The 13,095-nt window shown below is 39.3% G+C and overlaps 1 protein-coding gene across 3 annotated transcripts in view; it reads right to left on the bottom strand.

Annotated features, from left to right (window-relative positions):
- Positions 1-155: 155 nt before the first annotated feature.
- The window catches only part of LOC115379608 (glycerol-3-phosphate dehydrogenase, mitochondrial), a 28,093-nt gene continuing 15,153 nt past the window's right edge, over positions 156-13,095 (bottom strand). For 2 of the 3 annotated variants that reach the window (XM_030080358.1, XM_030080357.1), the window contains 8 exons: positions 12,604-12,738; positions 10,085-10,260; positions 7,194-7,325; positions 6,938-7,096; positions 5,808-5,920; positions 4,768-4,846; positions 3,250-3,348; positions 156-2,042 (listed from right to left, as the gene is read on the bottom strand). In XM_030080358.1, coding sequence (XP_029936218.1) covers positions 1,917-2,042; positions 3,250-3,348; positions 4,768-4,846; positions 5,808-5,920; positions 6,938-7,096; positions 7,194-7,325; positions 10,085-10,260; positions 12,604-12,738 — 1,019 coding nt within the window. In that variant the 3' untranslated portion in view covers positions 156-1,916. The remainder of the gene's footprint in view (positions 2,043-3,249; positions 3,349-4,767; positions 4,847-5,807; positions 5,921-6,937; positions 7,097-7,193; positions 7,326-10,084; positions 10,261-12,603; positions 12,739-13,095) is intronic. The other variant, XM_030080359.1, reaches the window with a different exon arrangement.

Genomic DNA, 13,095 nt, shown 5'->3' with positions numbered 1-13,095 from the left:
AAAAAAAATGATGAAAGAAGGGATGGCCGATGTGCATGAGTAAAATAAAATAGCAAGACTGCGGTGATAAAAACGCTGGTCAATATAATTTTTCCAAAGACTATTTTAGGCTGAAAGTGATCGCAGCAGCTTACTTTACATTTCATTGCTTTTGTTGGGATCAAGACAAGACGCTACCCAACTGCAAGGGAGAGACAATGAAGATTAGAAATAAAAGCGTAAATCCATTCAACATCAAGTATCCTCGAGTGTTAAAGCTGGCAGCAGACGCTTGGATAAGCCCTCCCACATACTTAGTCTTGAGAATTTCAGTGTTTGTGTTCTTTTGAGGAGTTTGCATTGCGTAATACCCACGTGGCCAGCCACAACAATCTGTAGATTAAGCCCAACAAAAAAAAAATGCATTAGAACTCCCTGCCTTTACGACTAGCAGTTTCACAAGTGCATTCGAAAAACAATTCCCCAATAATTTCTGCTTTATATTAACAAAACAACGACAATCGCTTCTTGATGAAAGCACCCATAGTCAGCATTAGAAGTGGATTAACCAGGAAGAGAGCTAGATATGTACAATAGGTCTTTGAAGCAGCCTTCATATACAACTGTCACTGCAGAGCCAAACATATGAAATCTTCACTTTAACAATGTGCGTAACAAAATAATTGCTTTATTTATAGATAGTGTGAAATTAAGCACACTTAAAAGCCCGGGACAGTATGGTTTAATCAACTCCCTTGATTCATGCTCTCAATTCACACTGCATCTGAAAGCAAGGCACATTAAATACATTCCCTTATTACTCTATAAATGCAAGTGGCCAAGCAGACAAAACACAAGTAATAAATTAATAGTAATAAAAACACCAACTGCACAGACAGATACAGAAATTAAAAGCCAGCATCAAATACAACAAGCCATTCAGCTTAATAAAACACAAGACAATAACATTTCTTGGAACCAATCACATGTACCTACTTTAGAATATTTAAACACATTTACTGTTGATTTGTATCTCATTTGACGCAGGCTAAATTAATCTAATAAATATCTAGCATTTACAGTCCTTTTGGGAAGGATAATGTTTCGATTTTGATGGCAGTGAATGAAAAATGCAAATGATTTTCCAATTACGCCTCGCTTTGCATACAGACGTCACACTGCATTTCAGAATGTAAACTGCAGAACTTTGCTCAAAGTACAGTCAAAATCACAATATCCAGCAAAAATGACTTTAAATGTCGGAATATTTTCAGCATCTAAATTGTAGAAAATGGCACAGTTGGACGGTACACAGCAGAAATATTTCACAAGCAATGCAAAATTCCACAAACAGTGCAAATAATGTGCTCAGCATAGCCTACTGAAAGCTGCAGCCTACAGCGTATAGCCACATCTACACCTTTCAGTGGGGAGATTTCCCAACTGCATCTGCATAAAAGTTGAAGACGGACAATAAAACCACCAACAAATAATATGTAAATATTACAAACAAATAAACACTTCTTATTAAAACAACATTTTCATAAAAATAAGTTACTCTGACATTACAGCTGATGCAGTGGTGAAAAATAGAAGTCAAGTATGATGGAAGAATGTCTTTGAAGTGGGAGGCATGTAAGCCACATACAGTGTACATGCACAGTGTTAAATGCATGTGTTTTGGTAGAGCTGCCAACAACATTACATCAGTGACTTCTGGATGACTGCAAAACTCTTGATCAAGTACGTCTTATGTGTTCAGTGGTAGAGACACACACAAAAATTAATTTGAGCTATTCTGACAAAAAACAAACAAACAAACAAACATATGACAATCACCTGTTCCTATGATGACAGCTCCTGCCATGTCAGCTGAATGTAATTTTGGGGCAAGGCCAAACAGACTCGTCCCACCTTACCCAGGTCCAGTTTGTGGCTCACATCCCTCCACCACTGCGGTCCACAGACACTGGCCCCCTCTGGTCCAGACTCTCCTCAGCAGTCTGCATCAGCATGGCCAGACGGTTGTCAGACACCTGGCCTTTCCGCACTGCACTCATCAGCTGAGGACACAGATACGTAAACACATGTTCAGAGGCACTGGGCACATGGTTATACATATAAGCACACACACACGCACGCACGCACCCACAAACGGCACAGATGAACAATATTTAGACCTAATCAAGTTATAGCATCTATGAACATGTATGGATGTTTCAAAGAACCTGTATTAAAGACTGGGCTCTAACTCAAAGCCTGCACATAAAAAACATGTTTACTACAGTCAAATGTTTTCCGAAGATCCAGGTCTACAATAAACAACATGAATTAAAAAAAAAAAAAGAAAAACACGAAGCTCACTCATCTTATTGTCTTAAATCCACTACCAACAGAACCTGGCAGAAGCTCCTCCTGTTCCTTACTACACTCTTCCAATTATACAGCATCAGCATGATACTTTTATAACACTGAATCAAAGGACATACAGTATACAAGGTTCACCACCGAAACCTGAAGTTTAAAACCAAAGTGTCTCCTAATTAGTTAGATTTCAACAGAACGTGTCATCAAAATGTCAGAAGCCTCCACACTTTTAACACATCGCACCAAGGCTTCAGACATCTCATACAAGTGGAATCCACTTATTACAATGACAGCTTATTGCTGATGAAGCACTGTATAGTGAAAGTATATAATACCAGGCTCCTTCTCATAATAATTCACCTCTCAAAGAGAGATTAAAAAGCCTAATAGCATTACACAAAGAAGTGTGACCACCTGGTCAGTGACCACTGAGTGCATTTTTTGAGGAAATGTCCATCGCAGGTTTCATAGTGGCTTGAGATTCCCATGACCTCCTCCCTCAATAGCAGGGGCCTTATCTCTGGAGGGTCAATTACCATTCGCTTTTGCTTGATCTTGTTTGTTTAACTTGACACAGTGAAGAAAGGCCTGACATTGACCAGAATCCGCTGCATTAATGTGTTTCATGTTCTGCATTCATCATTGTCACAGAGCAGGAGAAGGCTGCCAGTATCAAGGGGGACGGGGAAGATGGTGTGTTTGTGTGTGGTAGAAAGAGAGAGAGGGAGAGAGAGAGGGAGGGAGGGAGAGAGAGAGAGAGAGAGAGAGAGAGAGAGAGAGAGAGAGAGAGAGAGAGAGATGTATGCATGTACATATGGCAGTAAGAAAGGGAGGCAACTGACACATGCCTTCTTTCTTCACATAAAAATACTTTTAAAATTAAGAAAACAAAAACTTCTATACCTGTAAGAATTCATTCAGCTCCACCTGTCCATTTTTATTCAGGTCAACTTCATTCAGGATTTCATGGAGTGTGTTTTCATCAATCTGCACACTGATGCTCTGGCAGGAAACAAGTGAAAGATCATTAAAGCTGGTATCCAAGATTTATTTCCAGCAACAAAAAGTCATCTTATTCCTGTGGATTGTGAAGTCAGATTATACATTGCTAGCTGGCAGTACTGAATATTTTGACCAACCTGACTGATACTGAAAAGACAAAACAATTAGCTTTTACTGATATTTAAAGAGAAGAAATGAACTGAAGCCATTAGATGAAGGATTTTTAAATTTTTTTTTTATTTTTGAACCCTCAGTATTCTGCAGTGTTGTATATTGACGAGATATTTGGACTGTGAATGTCTCAGAAAATTTACAACTCTACTGCCTTTAACTACACGTATGCAAAACATGGAAACCATTGTCTTTATTTATTGACACTTGAAAACACTAATGATCTCAAAACTTGGACCAGAATTATACTGTTTGTTGTTTGAACTGTTCAACTCACACCATAAAGACCATGACTAAAAACTCCAGAGACTAACACTGTGTTCGAGTGGAAGACACTTGAATGCATCTCACCAAGTCCAAAAATCATTCAGATCAGCTCAAATGCAGAAAATATAAGCATCTCATTTCAGAAGTGATGAAAAATTCTTATGAATATGTAACTTCACTATTTGCTGGTGACGAAATGTGTTTAATTTAGATATTGCGTTGACAGAAACTCCCACACAAACCCCACAGCAAACCCACGGCTCAATTAGTAGTGCAAGAAGGTTCTCTTGGAGAGACCTGTCACTAGCTGAATCTCTGTTTACAGGTAATCCATAAACTTCCAATCCCATTGATGTGAACGGGCCTGAACTAATGACTGGGCCAAATTATGTAGTCCTATTTGTTATACCCCAGTGGCTTGGGATCCCTACTCACTGAATGTTTCCACCACAAGGCTTTCAACCACTCATGCTAGTGCACCAATATAATACAATGCACAACTCTAAGACATATTCATGAACCAAATTCTTTTCCATGACTGTTCCATGACATAGAGTGCAATTTCCATGACCAATTTCTGTCAACATCTAACCTTTTTCTACTGAATAGCTGATTTTATTGCATCAGGCCTTACAGTATTTCAGTGCATGTAGAAAGGAAGTGTACTTATGGAGAAAAACAACATAGATGGACGGTGTGTGTGAACAGGTGAAGTGATGTGGTGGTGAACTAGCATCTGACTGAGAGTCTGAGTGTCATGGTTACTGAGCTAAAAGAGGATCATCAGCATAGGGCTTCTATTAAAGGAGAGAAATTTGAAACCTCGCCACATCTCATAAAGGCACACAAGAGAACAAACGCCCACTGGTAATAATCACATACGGGTCCACAGACACACACACACACACACACACACACACACACACACACACACACACACACACACACACACACACACACACACAGTGACACAGGTTTTACCTCTAATACTCTTTGAACATCCACAGTTGTGATGAAGCCCTTGTTTTCTTTATCAAATTTATGGAACCTTTTCTTGTACCTGTCAGCAGAGAAACAAAAAACACCTGTAAGTAGCCCTCATTGACAAGAAAGGATGAGGCACGCAACTTCAGCTTCACTTTAACTTACACACAGTTATTCATCTACGTGTGCAATAAGGCTGAGGCTATCAATAACAAAAATAACAGGACAAAGGCTGCACACCAGACGCACTCAAGTTACAAGAGTCCAGTGTCCATATGGAGTGTAAACAGGGATCAGCATAGGCCTCAAATCAAAATCAGTATAATAACAAGGTACATTTTAATGCACTAGCAGATTGCCTCATTGAATTAGCATATGCCACATAAATATGAGTAGAGAGGTATGAGTAGAAAAGTGGGTACGTCATCGATGGTTTGCAGGCAGTTTCATAAGTAAAATTGATGAGAAAATATACTTGGCTTTACTGTATGTCCAACGCAGGCATGGTTATAACCTGAGATACGTCTGGGAAAAATCTGCACTTTAATATATTTCATCGGCTTAAAAAATGCATTTATTTTGTTTTGTTTGCAGTCCAAATGCATATCCCTTTGAGCATCACAACGGTCACTTGGATGAATCACATACATGCACTCATTTGGATATTTGAAGTTAGGGATGGAGTCTGGAACGCTTAGGTTTATTGGATGTGTAGTCTTTAGGTTGTGAGTGTGCTTGCTTAGCAACAAGTGACAACAAAAATGATTATTTGACATAGATTAGAGCAATATTTATTTCAAAAATAGTTGAAAAGTGAGTATCAGACATGCAGATGTTGCCATGACATGATTTGTTTCTGAAACAGGTAAGACTTATGCTCTTGCCTGTTTTATAGTAAATCACAGCATGCAGACACAAACAGATACAATGTAGCTATCAATAAATAAGCCATTTTGCCATTTTGCACAATCCAATATAATTGACAAAATATCCAACATGGTTACAATATCCACATCTGAATCCTCACGGTACCTTACCTGTCCACCTCGGGGGGAGAGAGGGTGATCTCAGAGCTGTCAGTCAGCTGTTCAGATCGGACCTTGTAGCCCATCTCATAGTAGAGGAACCGCTTGGCTGCTGCCAACTCCTCCTGTCATTATATACAACAGGCATTTATTTGTATGAGCACATGCCGGTTTGAAGAACAGTTTCTTGCCTTATAGCACCATGGCTGCAGATCTGCATCAGTGGGTGTCATGGGAACTGAACCTGTAATCTGGGCGGTGTTATTGGCCTGCCTTACTTAACAGAGCTGTGCAGGACCAAAACTGCTACTGTGGGTTGTCAATGAGCTTTCCTTGGAAATGGGCAATATTAGACTGCTCACGTTATCATATATGCAAGTCTTGAAACAATGAGCAGTTTAGTTCTCAGAAAGGTGGCGTAAGGAATGTAAGGACAGCAATCTGATCCACGTCTGGGCTGCACTTCAGACGTCTTATTATGGAGAGAATGACAGGAAGGGCGAGGCTTGTTCTAAACACAGCAGAATCAAACTGTATCAAAAGCACAAGCTAGGTAGGGTGCTATTAATAGACCAATACAAACAAAACTCCAGACAGGAATAGAGGGATCAAAACAATACCTATTTAGTGCTCACGCAGGCAGTGTGAATGGCTTTTGTGTGGTGCTTATTATTGCAATCTCACTGTAGCAACAGTACAGAGCAAATCTCAGTAATTAACCTATGGTAATGACAAAAGCCAATTTATGGCTCTTAAAGATCAAATGTATCTGGGTTAATGTGAGGTCAATCTAATGCATGTTTGGGAATGCCAGTACTGGAATAGCAGTGGCCGGTTGGGAGAGGTGGACTGGGAATGCTGCAAATTGGAATATCACTGAAAGCATCAATTTGAAGTAGAAAGTAATGTACAAGCTGGTGTCAGGTTAAAGTTCCACTGATGGGGAGCACAGCAGCAACTCTGCAATTACTGCACAATTACATTTATGCACTAAATCAGCGGTCACTATGCATTAAGACTGAGAGAAGAAAGACGAAGATAGGCAAAAAATGAATTTCAGGTGTCATTTTTGAGTAGCTTTTAGACAGAATTAGTCTGTGTTAGCTGATAAACGTGACAATGTTTTGGTCTGTGGGGTTTACCTTCTTCTTCTGATCGCTCCATTTCAGCTCCCTCGCCATGAGCTCCACGATTCGAGGAAGAGCCTCCTCGGCCGCCTGTACATTCAGGAAACCCAGCCGTGTCCGTCGTGCAACCACATCGATGGCTGTGCATGCATACTCCTTTACAGCATACAGAACCTGGAAGCAGCTGCGGTTAGAGAGACTATATATCCTCTTTGAACTCACATGTTCAATACATGATATGATTGACGCTATCGATAAGCCACCCGCCAACCTCGCTTTCGATGTAAGGAAATTCCGATACAAGACGTTTGCCAACAATAGGCCACCTCTTCCCGGTGACGTGGGCTATCTTGGCCACTTCGTACGCCCTGCCTCCATAGGTTGAGGCCAGATGTTGGGCCACCTGGATACAGTGACAGACACAACAGGCATTAGTTATTCAGCCAAACTCCAAACAGAGCCCACTGACAGATCATGGCTCCCGGGGAGTTACGCTGCATTTAAATAGCACCTTTTGATATTAGATCAATACAACGGATTAACAGTCAAGTCACTCATAGGGAGATGCTGAGGGGAGACAGCATGCTTTGACTGTGATACATTATGTGCCAGAACTAAACAAAGAAGTTATTTCAATTCCAATGGTTTTGTTACTTTTTTCACAAAAGGTCAAGCGCTGTCAAAAATATCAGCATATTGACCTTTTTAAACATTCCAGAAACATTGGGATCATAGATTATGCTTTCTTCTCCTCTTTCTTGCTAACAAAGGGTTAAAACTCATTCACACCAAAGTCACAGAGGGCTGCAACTCTCTGTGCTTGTCATTTGCAGGTCATTGTACAGTTCATTTGAAGTCTAACATGGCATGGACTGTCCTGGTGATATGTGTGTATTGTCAGGAGGACAGAGAGCGAGCGCAGGATGACAGCAGGCTCTGTTAGCACATGGGTGGATCCACTCAGCTCTCGCACGCTGGTGGCTAATTCACTCACTGACCAACATGAACACTTGTCTCATCATCATCATCATCATGTTTGCTGTCAGGCTCAGAAACGCGCTAAAGATTTTTATGAATGTTATTGAATCTTTTAATCTTGTTCCATCTGTGCACATATTTGCACATATTATGGGACACACATTTAGCCTAATGCTGTCTTCGGGTCTTACTCATTGTAATGGTGAGACAACAGTCTTGATTACAAGCCTGTTGTTTTCAATATTGCTTTACCCCATCCCACTCCTACCCAACATGCATCTGTGTGCACACGTTTTTAAAGCCTTGACTAAAGTGAGGACCATTTAGGTGCAGGTGACAAAAAACATGGAATAAGCACACAATTTATCATTTAGTTAGGCTGGAAATAAGAAATATATAGACTCAGACATCAAATTTTGTGGCTAGTCCATGTTTTTTCAAGAGGGTTCAAGAGGTCCTCACCTGAATCTGCAATTTCACATAGTGCACCTTTAAATGCCCTTCTGCTGGAAAGTTTTCTGAAAGCGTCCAGCACCGAGGAGCTTGTTTCCCCTTTTAATAGTGCATGTACAGTCCTTACTATCCTTGACTCTGTTGCCCCTCATGAGGATGAGAATGCAAATACAAAAGTGCTGCCTTGTCTCAGCGAAAATACTTGGGCCTCGAGGAGAGAGTGTAGGAGAGCTGAACAAAAATGGAGGGCAAACAAGCTGCAGGTCTTTTTAGACTTTCTAATGGACCTCATGAGAAAATATCAGAAGGCAGTTAAAGATGCCAGAGCAGCCTTTGTCCCTGACCTTATTTCCAAGAGCAGGGTTTTTCCCACATTGACAATTCCAAAGTGGACGCTAAGACAGTTTCTATGCCTCCTTGATAAAATATGCCTCATGTTCAAGGATTCAAGGACTCAAGGAACTTTATTGTCATACCAGCTCACATTTACATGTTAGCGGTACGAAATTAGGACTCAGGTCATGTTCAAAATAACTAAAATAAAATTATATTAGGTTAAAAAATACAGCGTATTCAATACAATCACTACATTGTGCACTATAACACCCCATCACTGTTGCATGTATTTTAACAACATGCAACAGCTATTTCCACTGCTGGAACAAACAAGGACATCAAGCTTGTCTGCACTGCTGCCAATTTGGTGACTATTTAATGACTACTCAGACTCCCCTGGCAACAATATTTAGCAAAAAGCAAATAGCAACAAATCTGGAAATGTTGTCCAATCATAGGAAGTAATGCTAGTGTGTTGACTCCTAAAGCATTTGGCAACAAATTTGGACGGTTCAATTTGAACCACTTATATTTCTACAGTTATGTCATGTATATCATTTAGCTGTCTCTCCTTCTTCTGCCATCAGTCAAAAGTCTGTTTCATTCCTGCATGTTGTACAAAATGTGGTAGCTAGGATTTTAACTGATCCAAAGAAGCAAAATCACATTTCTCACTCTCTGGCAGTGGAGACAATAAAGAAATGTTAATCTCCCTTGAGCCAATGTGCAGCCTCAGATCATCATACAGTGCCCTTACAGCTGTCTCAGAGTCTAGATGTAAGACTAAACATGACCAAGCCTCTGCCATCAGGGCCCTTGGCTTGGGAACAGCCTACATGACCAATCAGTATCATCTTTAAAATCACCTCTTAAAACCTATGTTTAAAGACTTGCTTTTAGCATTTCTCTTGACCTGATTATTTTTTTATATTGCTGATTGCTGATTACCTTTCATCTTGTGGTGGCTTGTTTTTACTTGCTTTATCTTATTGTATGACATTTCATAATTCTAATTGATTTTTTTTGTAAACTATGCTTTAAAAAGTGCTGTACCTATAATATTATGTGCATTAAAATTCATTTTATTATCATTATACTGTCATTGAAATGTCAGTGCTCTTTTATCATAATTATCTTTCATGGTTTTTATTTATTTATTTATTTATTTATTTATTTATTTTTATTTTTTAACCAGGTTTAGGTACTGGACAAAAGCAGTGTAGTGCCAAAAAGAACCATGAGCTTGGCCCAGCTGATAAAGGTCTTATCTACATATCAAGTAACTGCATACAGTAGCATTGATTGCAAATGATAGTTCAAAGGTAAATAAATAAACAAGTAAATAAATAAATAAATAATAACAATGAACAAAAAAGACTAAGTATACGGTACCACCTCCACCTCTAGGCCATAGTCCTGCACCAATCGGATGTACATGGTTGGGCTCCAGTCTTTAGCCCCCTCCAGCATGAGGCCCACTGTCCGACTGGAGTCTGCCGTCAGCCCGTGGGCCTTCACCGCAGCATCCAGCGTGTGTTCAGCCATGGAGCGGTACGTCGTCCATTTACCCCCTGCAGCATCCAGAAAATAATAAATGCAAACAGATAGTTTGTTCATGCTCTGGATTCCAACTCATTTACAGAAATTACTTTCAGGACATGTACCAGGAACATGTTCCACAGGAAGTGTTAGCGACCCTGGAAACCAAACTGCAGAGCTCTTGGTGCAGTTAACACAGGCTCTGGTCAACTATGTTTTATGTGATTTACTAGCTAACCCTCTGTGTATTTTCTAAACAAAACAAAACAAAACAAAACAAAAAAAGTTGTTTGATGGCTATATCATTTCTTTAATTTATTTTAATGTAATTTCTTTGTAAGCTACAGTGCAAGTGGTAAAAACCAGAGGTGACAGGTAATTTTTTTTTCAGTTTGGCTCCATGCATACACAGTACAGTGGCTAAATTTGTATGTTCAGAGGTTTATATTCTTAAACTGGTTACTCATATAACCTGATTTTGGGTCAACACATGTAAAAGTCATAACTCAGAATTGTCTGTACTTTGACTATGAGAAACCTGGTTAAGATGCTTGGTTTATATTAGATGGGTTATTGTGGCATGTATACATCTTCCTCCAATCACATTTCTTCCCTGACTTGCAGTGAGTTATGGGTTACCTTTTGATGTCAACAAAAACACTGCAAGCATGTATTGAGCACAATAAATGCTGTGAGTGCTTTGACATTCAGTGTGTGGACACTGGCGTCCTTTCACTTACTTGTGATTGTGTGCTGCGCCTGCACCCAACTTGGGTTGGATGTGCATAGTTTTCCAACTTCTACTTTGGATAATATTTTTTCCCATAATTAGAAGTAACCTACTGCGCTATTACTGTGAAAATGGGAAGAGGTACAGTAGTTGGTAGCTGAAACTTTTCATACTTTTTTTCTTTTCTGGCAGGTCATTTTGTGACATACGGGTAGATGGAAATATAACGGTTTATTCATAGCAACAGAGACATTTGGTCACAGGTGCATGTGCTGTGAGCACCTTAACCTGAATAAAACATTTACCAGAGCATGGCTGATAGCCCGGCTTCTTCAACATGCTGCGGCTACAACATACTGGTTACAGCAAAGCTCATGCTGCTTCTGAACCTTCTGTTATTATAGATTCCATGAATCATTCCAGGGTGTTAGGGTGATCCATAAATTACACCAGAGGATGGAGTAAAAGGAAGAACTTTTATTAGTCATCAACAATGAATAAAGTATGCATTATAATTGAGAACTACATTCTCCTTAATTGTAGTGCACAGAGTGTGTTATCACTGTGGCAATCCAGAGGACAAAGTGATGACAAAGTAAAAGGCATAGAATTATTATTTTCATTCTGGAAAAAATGGCTCTTTATACTATTGAGAGAAAAATAATGTAGGTCTGTTTCCATCATTCCCATTATGGCACAACTTCCCCCTGCTAGAAAAAGCTAAAGTTGCATTTCTATCTGTGAACTTCAAGTGACCTTGAAGATTAAATAGATTTTTTATGACTAGAAGGTGTAGGTGAATGCTATACGAGAAATTTTAAATACAATTGTTTTTGTATTTTTATACACATACACACATGCGCACATTTACATGCGTGCACACATAAATGCATAAAGATGTTACATTTCACACTTTAATGTCACTTAAGAAACCCTACATGAAGGACAATTGAGAAATATAATGTCATAGGTTTTGTGTTCAAATTATACATAAAAAAATGAAAATCTGTATCCACTCTTGTGCAACTTAATGCATCAAAATATGTCATTTATATATGCTTTACATGCACTGTAATACTTGGAAGTACAGGCATGGAATTACACGTACTCAACTCCAAACTTTTCACCTCGCCACTCATGGATAAACTTGACATCGCTGGACAGCTGCTGAAAATTTTGATCAGGAGGAAAACATTTGCAGCAAAATTAATATTTTTGTCTTCTTTTATGTTTCCTTGTGCTAGCTAATTGAAAACACCTTGAGAATTTAACCCTATAAAGCCATTTGTATCATATATGATACACATTTTCAATTCCGTTTTTCATTTTCAGCTTAATCAATACTTGACCAAAATACTGTTGTATACCTTTGAACACTTCCCCTGTTCACCCTGGACCATACCATTGGCACTTTAAGTACATATCATATATCATACACCAGAAAGGTTGTGTAATAACATATTTTTTGAATTTTTATATATATATATATTTTGTTATAGGACTAAATAAAGGGTTCAATTTCCAAAAATTGGAATTTACTGCCAATTCTTTCATAGTTCAGGCTTCATAGGGTTAAGAGAATTTAAAAGGCAAATAGTTGATAAAATGTCTTTGGTCCTGGATTAACATGGGTAGTGGCACTTACCAGCGATGGTAACTAGTCCACTGTCACTGATGCTGACAATGTGGTTCCTGCAGATAGACTGAGTGTCCTTGGAGTTGGGGTCTGTGACTAGAGGACGGATGCCACTCCAGGCTGCCAAGACATCTCCTCTTCTCACTGCACCAGACAAAGAAAACAGGGATGTTGGCAAACACAAGCATGCGGGCACCTATCGTATGAAGACACACATGCACCGCAGACATGCATGTGCACACACAAACACACACACACGCAGGAGTTACTGCATTTCAAAACACAACTCATGAAGGGATATGTCTCTATCCCTCCTCTCTATTTCCCCACCACAGCAGGAAAATAAACGAGCTCCAGCTGCTGCTCCTCAACAATCCACTTTTCTTATATTGTAGTGACATATAAAGAATTAAATATTAATACGCTGTTGTGTATCGATTGAAAAAATACCTGCCACTATAATGGGCTGGTTGATATTTCTGAATAAAACAATGACAAACT

Source organism: Myripristis murdjan, chromosome 21 (assembly GCF_902150065.1).
Source record: "Myripristis murdjan chromosome 21, fMyrMur1.1, whole genome shotgun sequence".
Lineage (NCBI taxonomy): Eukaryota > Metazoa > Chordata > Actinopteri > Holocentriformes > Holocentridae > Myripristis > Myripristis murdjan.
Note: the sequence above shows the minus strand (reverse complement) of the source record. Positions and strands in the feature narration are given on the sequence as shown.